Raw genomic sequence first — 24,605 nt, 5'->3', positions numbered from 1 at the left:
CTTGTAAGTAACGCATATGTTGTCTGTTTTCAGCATTCAAGTGCTTTCTGGAATTAGGACGAGATAAGCTACGCGTAGGTATTCATAAACGTCAATTTCACACACTTTAAGTTCTTGACATGGTACTCTATCGCGACTGTATTTCAGAGGGTTAGGGTTAGAATCTGGTGCTACTAGACTTTTAGGTAGGTGTGTCCTAGTGAAGGGATAGGGCCTAGCAAGTTTGGTGCGATTCCAAGTTGTTTTGCGGTGTTGAACCTCTTGTGAGCGTTATGGGTTATGGTTGGTCGAGACCAACTGCAGATGAGTGATTAGTGCATAATTTGAGTGCGTATGAGTAGGTTCTAGCAAGCTAATGAGGTTGCTTCTGTGCACCTACGGGTTAGTCGTGTCCTTGGATGACAAGTTTGTTATCATGGTTGTGCCTGTGAGCATGAACACGGTGAGTAGCTGGCCCTAAAACATTGGTGTCATTGTCGGGGACACAATACCTTAAGTAGGAAGACCTACGTACGTCACTTGTGTGATGGGTAGCTTGCTCTAGTTACTAGAGAGAGCAATAGTTTTTTGATAGGATCCGGAAGAGGTTATTCCGTGGTCTAGTGGATAGCCAGGAAGCGAGTGTCTTGCAGAGGATCTGCGACTAGTTAGTTTAGGTAGGAAACATTAAGTTTGTTTGGATTTTGGTTTATGGTTTTTTATGGTTATGGTCATAAGTAGTTAGCACAAAAAAACGCTGAGAAAATGCAATAAACAGAAAAAGAAAGGAAACAAGCAAGGTTGTTTGCTTCCCTTGAAAGCAAAACCCACATTATACATCCTTGAAGGGTGTGAAGAGATGGGTAATTGGATTTTGATCCAGCGCTTGAGAAAACGCTAAAAATGCGAGAAAACCAAAAGGGAACAAGGGTTGTTGGAAGAAAATGCTAAGTGAGCCAACAAAAACCAAAAGTGAGGGAAACACTAGCTTTTGACAATCTGAGCTTAACATTGTGTGCAATTGATGTTCACAAGATTTAGTGTGTGTTGTCATAATTTTTGCATCACTATTGGTGCAACTAAGCTGTGAAATTGACTTTTGGAAGTAGGAAACAATGAATTGCCTGAATTTAAATGAAGAAAACTCCAAATTGAGTGAACCTTTCTAGACAGTGTTTTAAGAGTGTAGGGATTCCAATCTGCAAAAACAGTAAAAAAAATAAGGTCTTAGTGACTCTTTGCCTACTCTATTGCGATAGAGTAGCATCTAGCGGATAGACTTGGAATTTTGCAAAACCCTCTGAGCCATAGATTGTATACAGCATCACTAGTGTGCATACCAAAATTGGGAAGATTTGGACATCAGTAGGACCACCAAAGCACTTGTCTAGTGTTTAGAGTTAGACTTTTGAGACAAATAGGACAAAAGGACTTGACCGAATTTCCAAACCTTGTGAAAATTGGCACATGAGCTATACAAAGAGTGGGGAGCTTGGCTATGAAGAGAGATTTGAGAAAGAGGTTAAAAAGACCAACTCCTTACTCTATCGCGATAGAGTAGTAGCATCTAGCTAGGAGCCAAAATTTAACAAACCCTCTGGGACATAGCACCACATGGGCATCTAGAGTGCACTCAAGAAGTTTCAAGGCATTTGGACCACTAGGGTAGACTCAGGAGAGTGCCTAGAATCACAAGGTAAGGTCAAAATCCAAAATTGGGCAATTCTGGGGGTAACTCTTACTCTATCGCGATAGAGTAGCAAGTACTTGCAATGTTGACTTTTGGCAAAAGATGACTCCATAGTTGTGATCTACACTTTCCTAGGGTCCTAACCATATCTTCAAATTTGAAATTGGACCACCAGAAGACCCAAAAACACACATTAGCAGAAAAGATTGATTGCAAAACTTTGTCAGTTCATTCAGTGGAAATTTGTAACTCTTGTACATAATTAAAACCTTGTGAATAGACTAACCATATTTGTGTAGATACCAAAAGGAGTTCATCACAGATCAAGACAGGAGAGAGTAGCTAAGGTAAGTTTTCAAGTTTGCAAGGTCTACTTCCAGTCGCTTATGTATTTGATATCAAAAACCTTTTTTAAGTTAGGAGCTAAGAGTGTTCAAAATTAAGTGAGTAGAGCGTCTACTGAAGCGAGTGTCAACCAAGTTGACGTAGAACCCTTGACAACTATTCAGGAAGGATCGAGTATGTCATCCGACTACTCATCCTCTGAAATGGCTTCTGAAGGAAAAGGCCAGAGTTTTTTGAGTGGTAACCTAGTGGCAGGTACCTCAAGCATTTTCCAGGAGGAAAACAAGATTGAGTTAGTGTTTAAATATTCTAACCAACATGGAGCATCCATATACAAGGACAATAATGGAAATTACTATTACGGTTGTGGTGATGTTCTTGGAATGGCACCAAAATATGTGGGTGCATATTACAATTCTGATTGCTATGTGCACACTAAAGGTGCCCAATACCGTGTTGTGGAAGATCTTGACTTAGTGGACAAGTTTGGGAACATCTTAGTGAATAGAGAGGAGTATGAAGTTGTTGAGAAGCAATCGGAAATTCCTATGAACTTATACAAGACTTTAGAAGATGGGTTGTACCGCATGAAACCAGAATTGGGAGGCACTTTTTATAAGTGCATGGAACTTGTGCCTAGAGAGTTGGCTGAAGAAAAATACTTGTATATCTTTGAGGATAGGAGTAAACCAGGACATCCTACCCTCATAGTAGACAAGTATGCCCGAAGATATTGTAAACCTATTCAAGTAGATCTTCTTAATTTTTGGATTAATGGAGTATCTATGTCAACAATTTACCTAGATCCTATAAAGTCTACGAGTGACAAGAAAGTTGAGATTGAAGTCATGGCTGAGTCACAAAGAGAGGGTGAATACTTGAGACGAGAGAAAAGCAACCAGAGAGAAACCACAAGTTGAAAAGAAGGAGTGGTGATAGCTGGAACTATCATGAGGGGGCCTGGAAAAAAGACTCCTAGTTCAAGTATGGTAGTAGAAAGATCAGAGATGAGAGGTGGACATACGGTCAATACAGGACCAACCCATCCACCATCACATGGAATAAATTCTAGAATGCCGACAGGAAGAGCACCTATATTAGGGGCTCCAGTAGTTGATGGTTTAGGAGGTTGTGCTCTAGGGAGAATCCTTGGAGACAAGAAAATGGAGACAGGCAAGCTAGACCATCCCAGTTAGCCAAGTGGATGAACAAAAACATTTCAGGAGCAGGAGACCCATTTGCACATGTGGCTAGTTTCATGAAGGTCATAGAGGCCGAAAACATCAATGATCATTGGACACAGTTCCAAGGGTTTGGAATGAAATTAGAAGGTGATGCAGCGGATTGGTTCCAATCCTTGAAGAACCTGTGATTTGATACGATGGAAGAATTCTATGACAAATTCACTGGAGAGTTTTCTAAGAGGGGTTTAGAGCATAATTCTTACTCCTACATTATAAACTTCGAGCAAGAAAACAAGGAATCAATGAGGGATTCTTCCAAGCAAATGAAGCGTTATGTAAAGAGATGTCCAGTGGATGAACTTCCTACGGAAACCAGGATAGTCAGTCAATTTATTTGGGGCTTGCTGAGTGAGGTTTTGAAAAGGGATTAGAAGTTTGATACCCTAGATGAGGTGACCAAAGTGGCTATAAATATGGTCAACAACTGTAAGATCTTTGAAGACGAAGCAGAAAGGGGTGGCGACAAGAAGAGTTCAACTTTGAGTGAGACATATTCTATCAAAACTACGAAGAAGACGGATGCAGTGGTCAACTACGACAATTAACTGAAGAGCTTTTACGTCAGGTAAATCCAGCAGCCGCTAAAGCACATGTACGGAAGCCAAGGAAATGCTATAATTATGGAGGAGACCATTTGTCAAGAGAGTGTCATGTCTTACCGGAGATAGCACCTAAATGGTGTGATATTGAGAAGAAATACACGAACCATAGGACAGAGGAGTGTTTCTACAATAAGAACTACATGAGAGAATGCCCAATGGGCCAGCAAGTAGGAGCACCCATGCCACTAAGATATGCACCAGGTCCGACTCATTATCCGGTAGGAGTGGAGAAGCCCATGCGAGTATTGGGAACTCAACCACCTCTGCCAAGAGAAGGACAGGTAGCCGTCATATATACAATGCATGTGGAAGAGTCACAAGAAAGAGCATTAGTGTTGGCATCATATTACGAGGAACAAGGAAGCTATAATCGTCCTAGTTACCCGGCTTATGAGGAAATGCGTCAATCAGAAGGATGGAAAGAAGGAGGTGGAAACACCTGTGAAATATTAATACCAATGAGAGAAGGACCTCATAACTCGGAACAACAACCGGTAATGTTCATAGCTCCTGGAGGACCTAATCCTAGGCCTTCATATCCTCAAGGACCATATGCCAATGCACCTATACTAGAGGACCTTGTTACAAAGGTAATGGTGACCATCTTATGAAAGACGGTCCCAGGACACACATTGTAAGAGTAAACACCTATTGTAACGACTGTGGAATCACACATTTTATTGTTGATTACCCAAATCATCCAAACAAAAAGGGTAAGACCACGTTGAGCATGGTGAATTTGATAACATCACTTGTAGGTTATGAGAATGAAACTACGTACAAGTCAAGGTCATGACAAGAGCCCAAGTGAAGAAAGTTGATGATCATCCTAAGAGTAATGATGAGAATCGAGAAGAGATCAAGATTGAAAAGTCTAGCATCAGTCGAGATAACCCTTGGAAGGAGAGGAGAGCAAAAATGAAAGCTAGACGTGAGCGAAAACAAAAGGCTATAGAGGTTGAGCTGGCAACGGCTCGAGAGCAATTAAAATAGCAAAGGGAAGTTGAATCCCTTAAATCAACAAAGGCACCAAGAAGTGCTAGCTTAGGAGAATCTGTTCCGGTAGACAAGGTGATAGAGCCATTGGTTGCACTCTTGCAAGCTTATGAGGCAATATTGAAAAACATACATACCTTAGACCAAATATGGATGGCGTATCCTTATCCAGAGTTGGAGAAATAGAGACTAGAGATGTGCAAATAGCTGATTGAGACTGGACATACATTGCTAGAACCTCCGCCAATGGAATTGAGGGATAGGATAGTCAGAAAAGCAAGTAAAGAAGCCCAAGCTCAGATGGAAGAGAAGCTTCAAGAAAAGATAGAGAACATTGAAAGATCATTGCCTAACAATAAGGATGAGAGATTAGTGCCAAACACCACTGATGAGTCACTAAGGGATTCTCCACCTTACATTCCTATCGTACAAGAACAATGGCCGGAAGAATTGTGGGAAACTGTGAGAAAGGAACAAGACAAAGATGATACCAAAATGGTTAAGTCTGCATCTTTCTCATAATTTCATGTGAAGTACCACCTTGGGATGTTGACTCTAGATCATTTCAAGGGGATGTTGGTTCTATTGCATCAGAAGATAGTAGACCAACATCTCTGAAAACTTTGCCTCCATACATGGGAGATTACGAGGCAAAGTCATAAATCAAAAGATTAACTTCACAAAGGATAGGAGGAACAAAACAACTGGATACTAAAGTTTTGATGGAATTATTATCTACACCGGTCAAGTGCACAATCACATTGGCTAAATTGTTGAAAATGATGCAAGTAAATGTCTTGAGAAATTTGGCAACAAAAGTCCTATAAAGTTCCTAGAAAATGAGTTGAACGACACACAACCACCAAAGTCAAGTACCAAGCCTGTACCTCTAAATAAAGTTAGAGAGTACTGTGAGGGTGAAGATGGAAATACAATGTTACCTGTCAAGTACAATGTGTCGAGATGAAAGCTATACTTGACAGTGGAGCTGGCATTGCCATAGCAACAAAACAAATATTGAAAAAACCAGAAATAAGTACTACCATAATGAAATTGCAGCTAGCCGATGGGCATGTTGAAAGACCCTTAGGATTGTTAGAAGTAGTAGTGGTGTCTTCTTGTGGCATAGAGTATGAATATACTTTTGCTATAGTAGATTTTGGCAAAAAAAGTAATTATGATATTATCCTTAGAAGGCCATTCATGAGGCAACTCAAGATGGTACAGGACTGGGGGTATAATTATTTGTACTTGAAACATAATGAAACCACAACATTGATAAACATGAGAGATCATAGTTATCATGATGAAACTAGAACACCCGTGGAAAATTTCGACTCAGCAATCGTCATTAGGATAAATATGAACCTTGCATGGGCCTTGTAAGGAATTGGGTTATGTTCCTAATTTGTAGGAATTTAAGGGAACACATAAAACTGCTATTAGTCTTGTACTAGGTTAGAGAGTGGTTTCTAGGCTCCTGACTATTTACAACCAATAAAATAGACTAAAAAAACTCTTACTAGAAAATTCTGTTTGTAAAGGGACAATGAATTAGCTTTTTGAAATAGTGCAAAATAATAAATTTGATTTGAAGAGTCAAATGCAAAATTCTCATTGGCCACAACATTTTTTTAAAGGCAATAATCCATTTCTCACAGTACTTTAAAAAATAACAAGGTTTTTTGTAAAGCTACTTTAAACTTGAAGGGGTTTTGAAGATATGTTTTTAAAAACGTCAAATTATTTAAGTAGTTTTGCAGTGAAAAAATCGGTGATTCGGTCATTGATCATGGCGGCGTGCCAGGCTATCTTCGTGTCGTATTTGCCAGGCAAGCAGTAAGGCTCTACCAACTATCCTTGGCCTACTACATGGTTCCACGATGCCACCATGTTTGCGAGCGCTGAGCAACCCTGGCCCCTTAGGCACTGTCACCCTTCATGTCATCGTGACTCCTATAGGCAAGCGCCATGTGTAATAGATTGGAAGGTTGCGCCTATGCGGTAGAGGGCATACAATGTTGCGCTTATGCAGCCTACAATGTTGCACCTCTGTAGCCTCTGTTATGCATGCTCCAATATTATTTATTCCACTTAGATCCTTCCACGTTTCATCGTTTTAAAAAGGCTTTTTCAACTTATTTGAAAGTCTTGTGCGGTACAATCCCAAAAAAGCTATTTGAATTTTAAGTTTGGCCTTTAATTTGAATAATAGACCAATTTCACATTGTATCCCATGGAGAATAAAGATCCGTTTGGCTTTTCCTCAAGTATTTTTAACCATCTTTGACACTATGAGTTAAGAAAATCTAGTTGTCCACCACTTTTTCTTATGACATACCAAGGTGAACCCGGTTCATAGTAGTTTTGACCAAACCAAAACCAAGGAAAATAGGGGACAAGATATGACACACCTACCCCTTCCTAGCTGCATCTTGATATCTCCACCCTCCTCCCATTGGCCACTTCCAAATCATCCCTTAATAAAAAAGGCCCATGCAAGGCTCAAATTTTTTCTAATGAATGTAATGATTTCAAGCAAAATGGGAATGCCTTAGAAAGGTTTTTAGAAAATGATGCTTATATACAAGATCCCTTTCTAGAAGTTAAGCTAGAACCCCTAGAATGGTCTCAAATCTTGGTTACATTCGACTAATGTGCAAACAAAACCACTCCCACAAAATTTTGTGACAAGAATGGTTATGATATTTGTACCATACTACATGCTAAGCCAGAATGCAGAGGAAGATGAAAATGAACTAGAGCCAGAAAATATGCGAGAAAAAAAAATTGAAACAAATCTTGACATTCAAGTGATAGGCTTTGTGGAAAAGAGGAAGAGTGTTATCACGATTCTTCTGATAGGTTTGAAAACAAGAAAAAGTCGATGACAAGAAGTCTGAGGAATTGGAAGGAAAAAATCATTGTGATAGAGACATGGAAGTGTTCTATGATTTTCCCAACCAAAGTTTGAGACAGCAAAAAAGATATCGAGATTGGAGAGAGAACAAAAGTCTATGTCCGAGACTTCATCCCATGCGTGAATTCAAAGTCAAGACACACTTTCTGATGAAAGTCAATGCTATTGACTGCGCTAAGGATAAGGTGTCTATAAGATTTTTACGGATGACTGAAGATCGTGGGTTTAAAGCTAGACTTTTGAAACTCAAGGAAACCAGTAAAGCGAAAAAGAGAGTGGAAAAGGGAGCAGCAGGTGGCCAAAACGTTTTTTTCATTTGTTTTGATAAAAATCTAGCAAGATGCTTATATTGCATTCAAGGAAAAGACTGATGTGTTGCCCAAGAACTAAAGGCATAAGAAAAGTTCAAATTGAATACTTTGTGCTAGCTCAAGAGTTTGTTTGATTGTTTGAATACTTGGCTGCTGGACGAGTGGCACGATGGCACGTGGATGTGTGTGTGTGTGTGAGAGAGAGAGAGAGAGGGAGGGAGAGCAAAGGGATCGAGTTTTGAAAAAAGTCCTGAAACCTCAATTAGATTTGAGCTTGCCTTGAAGAAAACCTGGAAATGAAGAGAAAATATATCTCTTAAAGCATCCAATTGAGGCCAAGGGGAAAAGCAAAAATTCTGGCCGAAAATTTCCTCTTGACAAATTCAAGGAAAGGAATTTTGTATGTGTGTCACGTGGTTAGTGGGAGAGCGTGCGATCAACACTAGCGAGGGCACATGGAGGAACTTGTTGCAAACGCATGCGCTGAACCAGCTAAGGTGTGGGGTGATATTTTTTCAGCCTGAGGATGGTTGTCAGAGTGTCGGCACTGCAAGGCAATTGAGATGCAGGCGCGAGTAAGGGAGCCTGCTTCATTTTGTTTGGATTCGTTGGACAAGGCTCGTGAGCACTACGTCATGGACACATAGAGTTGCGTGTTGAGAGAGAGAGAGAGAGAGAGAGAGAGAGAGAGAGAGAGAGAGAGAGAGAGAGCCAATGGGAGCTGGCACCTAGAGGCGAGAGTGGCATGCAGAGTTGCATGTTGAGAGAGAGAGAGAGAGAGAGAGAGAGAGAGAGAGAGAGAGAGACTGCGATGGGAGTTGGCAGGTAGAGGGGAGACAAACTAGGAGCATGGGACATGGAGGCACTGCACTGCAAAGAGCAAAACCAGTATAACGCAGTTTGTGGAAACTGGTGCAAATAGGAATGCGAACTCGAGCAATAGCGCCGGGCGCTATTGGTCAAGAGGACTTCTTTTAGAAAGTAGGAAAAAGAGAGGGAGAAGGGAAAAAAAGGAGGGACATCGTTTTTTCGAGCATGAGCCTTTTTCTTGGAGAAGGAGGAGGAGAATTGAAAAAGTGAAAAAGGGGAGAGACTTCGTGCGCTCGGCGTCGGCACACGTTGTCCGTGAAGGGGCTCGAAATAGCGAGGACCTTGCAGAAGAAGGAGCCAGCGAGGGCTCCCAAGAGAAAAAGCTGTTTCCGATGCGAAGCTGGTGGTGGATTTTCCGTCGAAGTGTGCCCCCAGGGAGTCGCGTTTCGAGGGATGTGTGTGCCCCTCGTGACGGATTGGTGATGGCCATGGTGGAGCTTAGAGCACGGTTTATGGAGTTTGTACAGGGTGCTTTCCTTTGAATGTAGAAGCCTTCATTACTGATTTTGGCATCGTCTTTTCCCCTTTCTTCTTTGCTCGTCTCCAGGGTGTGTGGTGCCTGTGTGTGTAGGCGTGTGCGCCCCTCGGGGCCCCTGTGTGTGTGAGAGAGAAAGAGAGAGAGGTGTTGAGATATGGAAGAGTCGGAAGCGGGCAAGATTGGTGTGATAGCTTTCTGAGGATTGTGCAAAGCGTGTGTGCGTTGGGCGAAGTGCAGGCGAGGCCCTACTAGTGTAAATCATCTTTTTTGAAGGTGTTTTCGAGACAGGGGTGCTGTGAATACCCTGAGCTATATAGGGGCAGCTGCGTGTGTGTCGGGTGTGTTCCCCATTTCCCCTCTCCATCTTCTGGTGCCCCCACGAAGTAGCACACTGATTGCTTCTTGGTGATGTGTTTATAAGCAAAAATGTGCCAGAGTGTTGGCCCAATTTTCAGTGGTGAAGAAGATGCGGATGAGTGGCTGGTAGATTTCGAGTTATTTATGCTCTCATTGCAAATGTGGAGTGATGAAGAAAAGCTGGAGACAGTTCCGCTGGTGCTGTGAGGTAAAGCAAAAGCCTAGTTTGATGGTGTGGAAGCTGCGAGTAAGCAGGATTGGGTTGGTTTTTGAGAGCGGTTTCTCTGCAAGTTTCACAAAGTGGTGTTGGCTGGTGAAGCAGATGAAAAGATTAAAGGGCTGCAACAAGAAGTAAGTGGAAATTTCGATGCTTTTGTTGATAAGTTCGAATCTTGTTGGAGTGATCAGGTTGCTGCCACCCAAGTGGTAAATGCGGATGATTTCAAGCTAGAGAAATTCCTAGCTTGCCTGTGTCCCCGAGTTCGAGATAAGGTGGATGATGAAGATCCAAAGACTTATGCCAAGGTGAAGAGCAAGAAAATGAAAAGAAAGTTGGAGTTAGGCTTGTTAAAGCCTGCAGATTGTGTCCATGTTGAAGCAGCAGTTTGTTCTATGGGCCCATCAAGGATGGTGCCAATGATGCCAAGTGTGGAGCCTGTTAGGGTAAGACCTTTGATTGACTATGTTCCTTGGGAACTACCTATTGATGAAGCATCTATGCCGATTGTGGAGGAGCTTGTCAGCGAAGATGAGCCTTTTGTTAAAGAGAGCATGTGTGTAGAGGAGCTATCAGATGCCAAGTGTCCAGTGCAGCTTCAAGAGGTGGAGCCTGTTCTTGTGGAGTGCTTGTATATGTGCGCTCCTTGCCGCACTGTCGAAGCAAGGGACTTGCCAATACACCGTGTGTGAGCCACAAACGGCTCCAAGCACACAACAAGCCTAAACTAGCAAGCTCAAGAAAACAAAGGGTGTGTCACTCACCGCTCTACGCTCGCCTTTGTGGTGGATTCCTCGCCGCGATGAAGAAGAAGCTGCAGTCGTGCCGCGCTCAACCGCTTCGCCGCCGTCGTGCCTTCGTAATGCTCGATCGCACACACACTCTCCCTCCCTCTCTCTCTCTCTCACACACACACACACAAGGAGGTGAAGAAGAAGAAGATGGAGATGGAGATGGAGCAAGAGCACTCTTCTATTGCACAAATGAGAGAACGAGTAAAAATTAGGTTTAGTTGGCTTTTATAGGAGCTCACCCCATTCACACTTGGGCGCCCATGCTTAACCAACTAATCCCTTGAATGTCCAAGTTAAAGTGCGCCTCTCATCGGCGATCACTCTTACCCTTTTCCTATTGGTCCGACAAGCCCGGTACCTGACTCTACCAAATACATAATACATGTCCATCGTAGGTGATGGGGTGTCCGTGAGCCGTGAGGGTTAACATGCCCCCCTTCCTAATGTAGATTCCGTCCTCGAAAGCTATTGAGTTGAAGCTGGTTCGTCGAGGTGGAAGAGCATTTGAGATGAATGTCCTTAGCCTTCTTTAGTCACTGCAAAATCAAACAACATTGGCACAGTAATTGCATTCTCTTAAAAAGCATATGCAGTTTTAGGTAGACAAATTGATTGGTCAAAGAATTTCAAACAATTTGGTAGCAATGAACATTAAATTGCAATGTAATCAAATGCATAAACAGATGTAAAGGTAAAAAATTAGACAAGTATGGGGTCGCTAATTTGACGGTCGAAAGGCACTAGAGATCGAATATTAATACCATGGGTAAGCTTCTTAATTTTCTGTGGTCAATTAAGTTGTTTAATCGCGAGAGCCAAGTATTCATGTTCGAGGGCTGACTAGAGGCTATATCTAGAAAACCTTGTAGTTAAGCTACCATAAAAGGAATTTCTCATGAAATCATCGCCGGACTGATTACTTTTTCTTTGACCCCCCAAAGTCTTTTCACATTGATTCAATTATGATGTGTGTGCTTATTTTGTATGCCTTGGGTTTTTTGCTTTTCAAGGAAAAGCGCCCACACTGGGAACCTCTAGGGCTCAAGTACCATAGGCAATACATGTGAGTGAAGTACCAATTTAAGCAGGGATTTCTCTTCCAGCGTAAGATTTTACATTGTGGCACTTTGATTTTTTGTTTGTTCATTTTCAACATTTTAATTTTGTAACTTTGGGGGGTCATATAACATTGTTACCCTCCCCAGGCTCATCACATTAGTAAACTCCCTTTATAATACTTAAGCTAAAGGTCGATAGGGTTAAGCCCACTAGAAAGCCCTAGTACATTTCATACAATGCTGCCTAAATCGGATTAAGAACCTAAGTAACCATTGCTTATTAGGAAGGCATTCCCCATGGTATTAAGAGAAGATTTCTAATACCTAGCTTGGTCAAACTAGCTTAGTCGGACTGCTTGATTTTTAAACCTAGACAACTGATTATGACAAAACATTACATTGAATTCAATGTTTGATACTAAGCCAATGCGCTGAATATTATGCTACCAATCACAATCAAAGCAGACAAACATAGATGCAAAAAAAATAAGGGCAATGCTAATGAACAAGAAACACCTGTTTGTGTTGATGGTCGCGCTTGATTTGAAGTGTGAACGAGAGAAAGGTTCCATGAAGGTCCAAACCCTATCAATAGCAACACGCTCCTGTACACACTTAGGAAACAAAAGGAATACCTCCAGGAGGCACATTAGTGGGAAAAGAGAACTTCGCTAATCACTCAACTCTAAAACAGAAACACTCCTATCGTACTAATCTTACCTACCCTCCATCACTCAAGTGATGAGGATCGAAGGTGTTTTATGGCATAGGTTTCTGTTTCACTGTACCAGATGTGACATGTGTAGGTCTGAGTCAATGTTTTGACTTTTAATGTGCATACTCGTTTGCTAATTGCTCTTGCTCTTTATTTTTATTTTTTTTTGTGAGTATAAAGCTTTATATGTACATTCCCTAAGATTGGTGATTGAGAGGTCAGGGAAAAAGGTTGAGAGGGAAGCAAGTGAATAATGGATGTCCACAAACACTCCCCCCTTCCTTGGGTAGATCATACCGTTTGAAATGAGCTTGTCACCCTTTGAAACCAATTGTTCCAGTTGGTAATAGGTGAGGATTTTTGCCAGTAGTTTTCTATTACCCTAGGTGCCTCTTCAAGTTGCAACGGTGGTAAGGTACTCTCCCAGGATCGAACTTGAAGTGGTTCATCAGGTGATTCTTGAACACTGAGAGGTGTGGATTCTTTTGTAGCTTCATGGAGGTCCACTACTATAGATGGAGGCTGTGTAGAAGCTTTTACCTCTATGGATGTATTACATGATGAGCTAGAAGCTTCATGGGACTCCCCCCTTCCTGAGCTAGGTGGAACAAATCGTTCTTTCTTTGGTACCCAAACTAGCTCGGGAGCGGGTGTGTAGCATTCTGTGATTTTTTTCTTTTCATGATCATTGATTCGTTTTGGAGCTACGGGATTGGGCTCACTTGGGTCAGGTGATAGGTAAGAGCACAATCTACGTTTTGGCACCCAGATTTGATCATTTCCTTGATAGTAGCCTTGGGCTTCCAATAGTCGTTTAGGGATCCATCGCAACATTTTCTTACTTTTCTTGGAGCGAGTGATACGTTTCTTACAAGGCTTCTGTTTTTTAGCACTAGCTATGGTCACTAAAGAAGCTTTAGGGACCCACTTGTATGTTTTCTTCGTTACATTAGGATGAGTCTTGTCGGAAGCGATATGCATTGCTTGTAGAATATTTAAGGGTATAGGCATTTCATCCCCCTCAGGTGTTACCCAGGTCGTCCCTCTATTTCCCCAGGTATCTATGGTTGCAGCTAGGTGTACCCAGTCTACGTTGTCTGATTCCGTCATACCCGGTAACACATCCATGTAAGGAGAATCTTGGCCAATGTCTGTATCCTTCTTACAAGTGTAACAATATTGTAGTGGGGCCGAGTGAACTGTGGTGTCAGAGCGATGATCAATAATGGTTTTACTCCCTAAGGGGTGTACCTTACTAGTCACCAAATCCACTCTAAGGACAGAGTCTTGGAATTGCAAATAGACATGATTTTTAGACCAATCATGAACCATTTGTGCTTCCCTCATGAATGGTCGTCCTAAAATCATTTCATATGACATAAGGTGTTTAGAGAAATCCATTACAATGAACGTATGTCGTACCTTGTGTCCTAGAACTTTGATCTTAAGATCCTTGAGCATCCCCATAGGTTTGGCTATGGTACCATTTGCCATCTTTACCACAATGTTAGTAACACTGAGGCGGGGTTTTCCCATGGATTCCCAACAATATTTTGTAACGATGCTAACTCCCGCACCACCATCAAGAATCCCTTTATAGTTAATCCCTTGGTAGTGATGGGTAGGGTCGCATTAGACTCGTCGCCTTCAAAATACTGCCCTAATTCGTTAATGGGTACCTCGATCACAGACTCGTGTCCATCTAAGTCAAGTGATTGCACATGATTTTCCTCATCAATCATAATCGAGTCAGGCCTATTTGGTTGCGCAAACTACGGTAATCCCGTTCGTAGCTCTCCGTTAAGGAATGCTCGAAGTGCAAGGAATAACTCAGGATCTCCATACAGCTTTGCTATGATCGTGGTTCGGACCTCAGAAGACATGAAGTCCACTAGTTTGGCAACATTCATTGGCATTTTGCAGGGTGTAGGTCCTTGACTAGGAACTGGTGAGGATGGAATCTCATATTCCTCAATGGGATCAGGTATTCCTTCGTTAAACATCCTTTCCAACAAGAAGGGTGTATGCTCACTTTCTGATGTCCCGTCCTCACTCCCTTGTTGGATGATACTAGATATGGATAACGGTCTATGGTTCATGTGGGGTGGATGAACTTGCGTGGGAAACACTGTGTCATGAATTTTGACATGCATGGGTTCTGGTTCTAGTTTCGTTTGAGTCTCCTCCACTAAACCTCTTAGATGTTTCACCTGCTCAATCTCGTCTACTGGGTTTGGGTACGTCCCAATCTTCTTTTTACGATTCTTCCCTTTTTGCCCCTGCGGTTTATCTTGGGGGTCTTGGATTGGATTTGGAAACACTTGTGGTGTTTTCAGAGGCTCTTTATGATTTTCTCTTATTCGGTTTTCATTTGGTTCCATGTTACGGTTTTCTTGTCGGTCTTTCCCCTTGTGGTATTGGTTCTAGTCTCCATTGTCTCGATTGAATCTGAATCATCCTCGAGGTCATTCATATACACGGGGTCATCTCCTGTTCCTATGTTTGTTTTGGAACTTGGCTTTGAATTTTCCGTATTCTGCGACTTCTTCCTTCGTGTCTTCTTTTTCTTTGCTTGGATAACTGACGCGGTATCTCTATCTTCGAGGATATGGCATGGCCCTTGAAGCATGGACCGTGTAATCGCATAAGCGGGTGCGACGGGTGGTATTGGCGATGTCACACTAGCAATTTCGACCAAATTTAGGGGTGTGATTTTAGGCGCATTTGGGTTATAAGGGCATTGGGCAATCAAGTGATCTATGCCACAACGATTACATGTGAGTATTGGCATTGCAGACGTGCTCCCTTGATTCATTTGCATCTGTGCAGCATTCTTTTGCAGCCTAATAGGGCACTCCGCTGCTCGATGTGGTCCACCACACTCGTAGCATTGAAGAGGTGGCCTCCTAGCCTGGGTGTTGATATTTTGATCTCTGGATGCGAGAGCAGCAGCTTGATAAACCGGCTTGACTTGCCCCCAACAATCTTCCATGTAGTATATAGGACACTCTTCCAATGTATCAAGTCCGTAGGCAATACTAGTGTCTATTTCCTCCTCACAGCCATCTGGATAAGCATTTGATGGCTCGCAACCCACTTGGTTCATAAGGGCGACTCTTGGATGCGAGGGCTGCGGTCCTAGCACAGGAGGTGGTAGCGGTGTAGCTTGTACAACATTTTGAGATCTAGGGACCATGTGTTGCGGTAGTTGCTCAACAGGTGGAGCAAGGCATCAATACAGGAGCTCGAGGTGCATCCGTCCAGGCTACAGGTGGTCTATTTGCCATCATACGTTTGATCATTAAACAATCCTTAGCTTGGTGACCATACCTACCACATGCGTTGCAAGTTCCATTAAATTTTACTCTAAACGTAGGGCACTCACTAGTGCTATGTGGACCTAAGCAAATGGAACAGCATTGTTGCTCCCTTCTTGGATACATGTGACTATTTTGAGGGGGTCGATTATCCTTAAGAGACTCTTGGATTGCCTTGGTGAGGTCTGTCAAGAATGTCTCAAATACCTTTGGCTCATTGGAAATGGGCTTTGCAGTCATGGGTTCATACTCAATGGCTTGTGAGCTAGTGGATCTTGTGTCAGTAAACACCCTCATGCCTGCTATCATCAAGTTGTCCTCTAATTGGATTGCATTGGCAGTGACATCTTCCCAGGTTGCAATACCTCTAATCACTAGTCCATTATAGATTCCTTCATTCCTCAACCCTCGAATGAATCGATCAAGTAGTTGGTTATTGTTGAAACGCTCATTTACAGGGAAACGAGAGTTTAAGTGCTTTAGACGACTAATGAAGTCCCTTACTGACTCTCCTTCCTTACGTTCGGCCTTCTGTAGCTGAGATGCTACACCCCAAAGCACACCTTCTCGTATGTACTCCTTTAGAAACAACCTTCGAAGGGTAGGGTAGATTGTTTTCTCGTCCACCCTTAGGGTCCTATACCAATCTCCAGCCTTCCCACTTAATGTCAAGCTTAAGGCATTGCACTTATGTAGTTTGTTGCGTTCCCCTAAGGAATCACATACTTGTTCAAACACTTCAATGTGTTTCCTAGCATCTTCGTCCCCATTGAATTTTTGCGTGAGTTTGGTAATTTGTACTGCCTTACTTCTAGGCTCTCTATCAGATGCATGACGCATATTTTCCGCGATAGATCGACCTATGGTTTGAGCAAACGCTGCCAAGTCACCTATGTGAGGAGGTAGGGCCGGTGGAGGTACTCTTGGAATCATATGTGGGAGAGGAACGGGTGCCGGTCTTGGCATATGTGTGGATGATGTAGGATATGGAACATAACCGGGCATAGGTCCACTCGGATAAGGGCTAGGGAGCGGCACTCGAGGAGCATAAACAAGTGGTACAATTGGAGGTGTGGGGGCCTTGTGTGCATAAGGGGCTAGAGGCACATATGGTCGAGGCCCCATATTAGGTACTACGACACTAGGTAGTGGCACTGCGCTAATCGTAGATGTCATCGGTACATTCTCTGTCAGGCTTATCCCTGGAGTGAGCACTGTGTTTTCCTTAATAGAGGGTTGAGCCAAGTTAGGGAAGCTAAAGTTGTCGCTCGGAGGCTCAGATTGCATAGAGACCCCCGGTGAAATGACGTAGGATGGGTCCATGGGGCTCATTAGAGGAGTCTCCATTTGTGATAGAGTAGGCTGTTGAGCCTTGCTCGTATCCAGAAATCTCATGGGGCCAGTTGAGAGTATATTTACCCCTCGGTTTTGCCTTTCTGATTGAATAATGCCATGGATAACATTACAGATCATTTTCTGTTGATCTTCGATGCTCGTGGCACTAGAGGTGGATTGTACAATCTCTATCCATCCTACATGGTAGGCGTGGCCAGAGTGTAGATCCGTCAACACCTCAGTGTGGAGGTCGTATGTCCAATGATCATTAATGAACAATCCTTCTAGAGTCGACGTGTTAACGGTTTCTTGTGAGGTAGAAGCAATGTTGCTCCCCGTGGTTTTACTTGTCACCAACGGTACTCTAGAGGGAACTTCTCAAGGAGGCAGCTCAACAGGGCCTTCTTGGTAAGAAGTTGGCAGGATATCCACATGGACACTCTTTGGGGGTGTGGGGTCCACGTGCGATGTGAAAGGAGAGTCCACTTCCCCACCCCCTTCGTGTGCTTCATTTGCATCAGGTTCCGAGCGAGTAGCTCTACCTAATGTTTCCATGAAACGGCTAAACATACTAGTACTAGGCTGTGGAGCTTCGGGAGGTGCATGGCCTTCTCTCTCAGTGTTTTGGGTAGGGTATGCTTCCATGATTTCTGAGTCGGAGGAGGAATCACTAGCGGCTATTTTAGGGTCTTGGGTGGTGCTACCTTGTGTCCCCGCTGAGGGTCTAGAGCTTATCGTGGATGGGTAATGGGTGTCCGTATGAACAGAGGCACTCTCAATATGCTCGTGTTCTAGCACCCGCCCAGAGCGTAAGTGCATGTGCTTCTGATACCCTAAGGTGTCAAAAAGCTGCTCTAGGAGGCCTTGTGACTAGTTTTTAGCGTGTTTTTTGTTTGTTTTTTTGCTAGATTTTTTAGAGCGTGTCGTGGAATGGGCCGTGTGATAGCTCGAAACGAGCGTATCGGTCAGAGGGTTGTGCCGTGCTTTACAGCCCTCCGTTTGGTCACTCTATGCCCTCAGAATCCCTAAAACTGTCAATTTCCAGTAGGGAACTAGGCCCAAACTAGAAAGTCTAAGGGTGCAAGTGGGAAGAGAAAGGAGGAGAGTGGAGGACTTGTCCCACATGCTCTCATTCTCTCTTGAGGGAGTAGGGTATATATATAAGAGTGAGTCTAGTATATATCATAAGACTGAGGACTGAGGCCTGGGCTTGGGCTTGGGCTTGGGGAAATGATCCCGATCTATCTTTTATGTAAACCAACCCGTCCGTTTTAAGAGTCACGTTTTGTATTTTCGAAAAATTTAGCCGCCCGCTCACTCGTGTTTTTATTTTTCGTTTTTTTTTTTTTTTAATGCAAAAAAAATACAGAAATTGAAAACGCAGAAATGCAGAAAATTGCAGAAATTGAAAACGCCGAACTTGAAATTGCAGAAATTGCAGAAAATTGAAAAAATGCAGAAATACAGAAAATTGCAGAAATTGAAAACGCCGAACTTGAAAATGCAGAAATTGCAGAAAATTGAAAAAACGCAGAAATGCAAAAAATTGCCGAACTTGAAAACGCCGAACTTGAAAATGCAGAAATTGCAGAAATTGAAAAAACGCAGACAATAGCAGAAATTGAAACTTGACAGCAAATGCAGAAAACGCAAAAAACAGAAATCTCCACACACTCCTTCCCTTCCTTTCCTATGATAGAAATTGCACCACAAAAAAGCGTAAAGTGCTAACCGAGCTTAGTGTAGGGCATATCCCCGGCAGCGGCGCCAAAAATGTGCGCTCCTTGCCGCACTGTCGAAGCAAGGGACTTGACAATACACCGTGTGCGAGCCACAAACGGCTCCAAGCACACAACAAGCCTAAACTAGCAAGCTCAAGAAAACAAAGGGTGTGTCACTCACCACTCTACGCTCGCCTTTGTGGTGGATTCCTCGCCGCTCAACCGCTTCGCCGCCGTCGTGCCTTCGTAATGCTCGATCGCACACACACTCTCCCTCTCTCTCTCTCTCTCACACACACACACACACAAGGAGGTGAAGAAGAAGAAGATGGAGATGGAGATGGAGCAAGAGCACTCTTCTATTGCACAAATGAGAGAATGAGTAAAAATTAGGTTTAGTTGGCTTTTATAGGAGCTCACCCCATTCACACTTGGGCGCCCATGCTTAACCAACTAATCCCTTGAATGTCCAAGTTAAAGTGCGCCTCTCATCGGCGATCACTCTTACCCTTTTCCTATTGGTCCGACAAGCCCGGTACCTGACTCTACCAAATACATAATACACGTCCATCGTAGGTGATGGGGTGTCCGTGAGCCATGAGGGTTAACAGTATAAAAGGGTAACAGATTGTCACAGGAATAGAATAATAGAGATAGGCAGCAAAAGATAGAGAAAGAGATCTTTGTATTGATGGATTTTTGTAGAGTTTTGATACAATAGAGGAGCAATAAAATATATAGGCGAACTCCGTTCTACGGAGCTCGATAATCCTGACCACCCTTGAGCTTCAGTCCGCTTACATCATGCAGCGTCTCACTCGCACTCACACTCACAATCGCACTCACACTCTCAGAAGAAGAGATCTATGAATGATCCCCAAACGCACCACCCATCGTTCTTTTATCCTTCTTTTCCTCAAAAAGCCTGTGACTTCTCAAAATAGCCGCTTTTTAGGCATTCAGTCAACTTGATTTTCACACCAAGTATACCTGCGAGAATAAGATAAGAACGTGATCGCTAATCGATCCGTAAAGGTTAGATTTTTATCATGACACTTTGCACAGATCCTGTTTCACACATTGATTTCTGCATCACCTACAAAATAGCCACAAGAACATACTCGTGCGACCAATTCAACATGATAATCAAAGTGAAAAAACATAATTATGTACCTTCATAATCTCAATTGCAATAGACTACCATGAAGAAACAAATCCACTTCTTGGTTGATAGCAGGAAGAGCTGTATGATGTTGTATGTCTGCCTGTCCCTGTGTATACTACACTACTACTGCCTTCTGTTTGTTTTCATCATAACTTTTACAAACGAACTCAGAACAGATCAATCCAGGTACTCAAAACGACGGGAATAGGTTTGGTCTACAAGACAATGTAGACAGGATTGCAAAAAACGTTTTTCTTTGGCTGAAAACGCAACTTTTAGGTCGCCACTCATAAAATCTCTATTTTTGGATCTCCACTAGTTTTTCAACTTATTTTAAGCCTACCCATGCATTTTAAGCTAAAACACATAAATATAAAACATTGATATTAATAAAAATCTCAATTTTACTGTTCATAGACAGACTATTTGTTATTCATTAATCTTTATCAAGTCTTTAGTGTATTATTTAAAAAAAGAATATATGTTCTCTCTTAATATCTCAAACTGATTCATATAAGCTCTATTTAATAGACTATTCAACAATCTTTCAAATCCTGCTAAACGAAACATATGCCCTGCTACATTCTTTTCAACTTGAAGAACTTCAAAGATTAGTCCTATTACATTCTCCCCTTATCAAAATTAACTCCGTCCTCAAAGTCGGTCTAAAGAGAGGAAAATTCTCTTTGCAAAACACTAAGATCAACCCATGATGCATCCTCTACTGGATAGTTCTGTCACTTAACCAAAACTTTCACAATGTCTCTATTTCACAGATGTTTAACACGTCTATCTAGCAGCAAGTCTGGTTCTACTATCAATGTTCCGCCATCTTTCAACTTAGAGTTGTCTTGTAAAACATGATGCACATCAGAAACATACTTTTTTTAATAAACTCACATGAAATACAGGATGTACTTTAACATGAGAAGGCAATTCCAATTTGTAGGCTAATGAACCAATGCGCTTCAACATTTTAAACGGCCCAGCAAATCGTGGAGACAATCTTCTATCCTTTTCAAGAATCAAATGAGACTTCTTAGGAATAACCTTAAAAAAAACCATATCACCACTTTTATACTCCACGACACGATGTTTCTTGTCATAATACAATTTATGTCTCTTTTGAGCTTCTCTAATATTTCCCGTGATTTTGGCCAACTCGCTATCCATTTTCTCAAGCATCTCACATGACAGTTCTACCTTATTCCTCGAGTTAAGAAAATGAATAGGTGTGGGACAATTATAGCCATACATTGCCTCAAACGGAGTCATCCTAATAGATGAATGATATGAACAGTTATATGCAAATTCAACCAAAGGCAGATATTCATTCCAATTAGATTGGTTTTCATTGACATACATTCATAACATATCTTCTAAAATATGATTCACTCTCTCCGTTTTCCCATCTATTTGAGGATGAAAAGCAGTAGACATGCGTAACTGGGTACCTATAGAGTCAAAAGTCGCCCTCCAGAAATGAGAAGTGAACTTAGAATCTCTGTCAGACACTATGCTCTTGGGCATGCTATGTAAACGAAATATCTCTTTCACAAACAAGCGTGCAATGGTCAATGCACTATCAGTTATTTTTATAGGAAAGAAGTGAGCTTGTTTTGTGAGTCTATCTACCACCACAAAGATCGAATCATACCCTCCACGAGTAGTAGGAAGTCTAATGATAAAGTCTATGGATATAGACTCCCACTTCTGTAAAGGAATGTCTAAGGGTTAAAGGTCACCAGGCATCCTCTTATGTCCAATCTTAACTTGTTGACATTGAAAACATTCATGCACATAAGTCTTAACATCCAATTTCATACGCGGCCAAAAGAATGAACTTTTAATCTTTTCATATGTCTTATTCAATCCAAGATGACCAGAAAAAGGTGAATTATGACACTCATGCAGAATTTGACTCTTAAAAGGAGAAATTTGCAGGAATACACAAGCAATCATAATAATACAGATTTCCCTTATACAAGTGATATCTGTTCTCATACATCTCGTCAATATTTCACGCAAGAATTTTAAAATAGGCATATAAAAAGAATCATTTTCAACTTCAGCATGTATATCATCAATCAAATTGGACCGCACAACAGTCAACAAATTACACATGGGCCTATGACTCAATGCATCTACAACCTTATTTTCTTTTCTACACAAATACTTCAAATCAAAATCATACTTAGCCAGCAATTCAATCCATCTCCTTTGTCTGTTGTTTAACAATGGATGAGTGAAAATATACTTCAAACTTTGATGATCAGTACGCAATTCAAATTTGACACCAAGCAAAAGATGACGCCAATGTTTCAATGCATGAACAACAGCAAGCAATTCTAGATCATGTGTTGTATAGTTCAATTCATGTCGTCTTAATTTCCTAGACTCATATTCAACCACTCTTCCTTTTTGTGTCAAAACACAACCTAATTGTTCACCACTAGCGTCACAGGACACAACAAATGGTTTGCCCATCTCAGGAACTTTTAAAACACAATTTTTTGCTATTTTAGCCTTCAAGGTCTCAAAAGCAATCTCACAGCTAGAAGTCCGCACAGAACCCTTGTCTTTCTTGGTCAATTCGGTCAAAGGACTTGCTATCTTAGAGAAATCTTTAATGTGTACTCTCTCATATTGTGCTAGACCCATAAAGCTTCTTACATCTCTTACTGACATAGTCTTAACTTTATCAAGATCAATGTGAATCCCCTCTTTAGAAATCACTCTTCCCAAATACACAATCTGATCCTTTGCAAAAGAACACTTACTTGCTTTGGCATACAATTTATGTTCATGCAAAACTTCAAATGTTTTCTTTAAATGCAATGCATGATCTTCTTCATTCTTAGAATACACAAAAATATCATCCAAGAATACTAGAATGAAGTCATCAAGATACGGGTGAAAAATACTATTCATTAAGCACATGAAAGTTGTTGGTGCATTAGTCAAACCAAAAGCAAGAACTGTAAATTTATAATGCCCATAACGTGTACGAAAAACAGTCTTTGGAATGTCCCCGGTCTTAATGTGGATTTGATGGTAGCCAGAACGAAGGTCAACCTTTGAAAATATTGTGGCACCACTCAAATGACTAAGCAGTTCATCTATGTGAGGAAGAGGATATTTGTTCTTAATGGTCTATTTGTTTAATCCCCTATAGTCAATGCATAACCTATATGTACTATCCTTTTTCTTTTGGAATAACACAGGACTACCCCAAGGAGATACACTAGGTTTAATGAAACCCTTTTTCAAAAGATCGTCAAGTTGTATCTTGAGCTCTTTAAGCTCATCAATATTGAACATGTATGGAGCCCTTGAATAAGGTGTTGCTCCTGGATATAGATCTATGGCATGGTCTACCGCTCTAGGCGGAGGTATACCAAGAAGATCGTCCGGAACACATCCTTAAATTCATGTAAGAGATCCTCTACAAATTCTCTTTCTGTTTATCCGCAGATTCTTCTTTAATCTCATTAGCCAACACAAGAAACGTCTCACACTCTTATCTAAGTCACCTTATCAATTCCATGGCCAAAACTAGATTTCTAATCTCTTTCTTTCCTCAAAGAGTGCGACTTATCATCATCAAATGATTAAAGATATATTTTTTTTTTCTTAACAATCAATCAAAACATGATTTTCAATCATCTAATTGATACCAATGATAACATCATGCATATCAATGTTTATGATATAGGAATCATCTTTATGCTTCCGACTCTTCAAAGAAAAAAACAATTTTTTATACTGACTCTTTCGTGAAACTATTATTACCACTGGTTAAGTCCAAAATTCTTATAACTTATCGATTTAATTTCAAGTTTAATTTCTCAATCAATTTAGACGATAAGAAGCAATGAATACTATCCAAATCAATTAAGAAACTCAAATTTAAATCTCAACTTTTACGCATAAATTCCATCACAGAAGCTTTCAAAGGACGTATCAAAGACATAAAACATCACAAAGAAGGGGTAGATGACTTACCTGTTGAGAGAGAAGGAGAGAGCACAGAAATAGAACCCCAAAGTGTGTAGAATACACACATGAGATGATGTATATATAGAGGGGACCTGGGTGCCATATATAGAGAAGCCATATATTGAGTAGCTTCACATATAAGCTCAACACCCCCGCTCAAATAAGGGTCCCTAACTGTGGATGAAAAAACCCTTGGGGGATCAAGGAAAAAACCCACATCTCTATATACACCCACCGTTATATTATAAAAATCATTGAATATACAAATGTTCACGAGGAGCTACATCACTGCTTTTACAATGAATATTTTATGAGGAGCTATATCACTCCTTTTACAATGAATGTTTATGAGGATTTACATTACTCCTATCCTATCAAATATAATAATGAATACAAAGGTTCAATAAAGAGGTGTAAAGGCTATCGATTAGCTTGTAATCAAAAGTGTCTCTGTGAATTTGCTGTGTAGCTTGTCATCAATATCGCATCACT

General features: G+C 41.5%; 1 protein-coding gene across 1 annotated transcript; it reads left to right on the top strand.

Moving 5' to 3' along the window:
* Nucleotides 1-2,190: 2,190 nt before the first annotated feature.
* On the top strand, nucleotides 2,191-2,934 carry LOC147457160 (uncharacterized). Its single transcript, XM_086513285.1, has one exon. It carries the CDS (start codon nucleotides 2,191-2,193, stop codon nucleotides 2,932-2,934), a length of 744 nt encoding a protein of 247 aa, XP_086369411.1.
* Nucleotides 2,935-24,605: the final 21,671 nt, after the last annotated feature.

Source organism: Adiantum capillus-veneris, chromosome 5, assembly GCF_014529385.1.
Source record: "Adiantum capillus-veneris isolate H3 chromosome 5, ASM1452938v2, whole genome shotgun sequence".
Classification (NCBI taxonomy): domain Eukaryota; kingdom Viridiplantae; phylum Streptophyta; class Polypodiopsida; order Polypodiales; family Pteridaceae; genus Adiantum; species Adiantum capillus-veneris.
This window is presented reverse-complemented; position numbering and strand designations above follow the sequence as displayed.

Coding starts and splice junctions, on each gene's coding strand:
- LOC147457160 (XM_086513285.1), top strand. CDS start 2,191: ATGTCATCCGACTACTCATCCTCTGAAATGGCTTCTGAAGGAAAAGGC.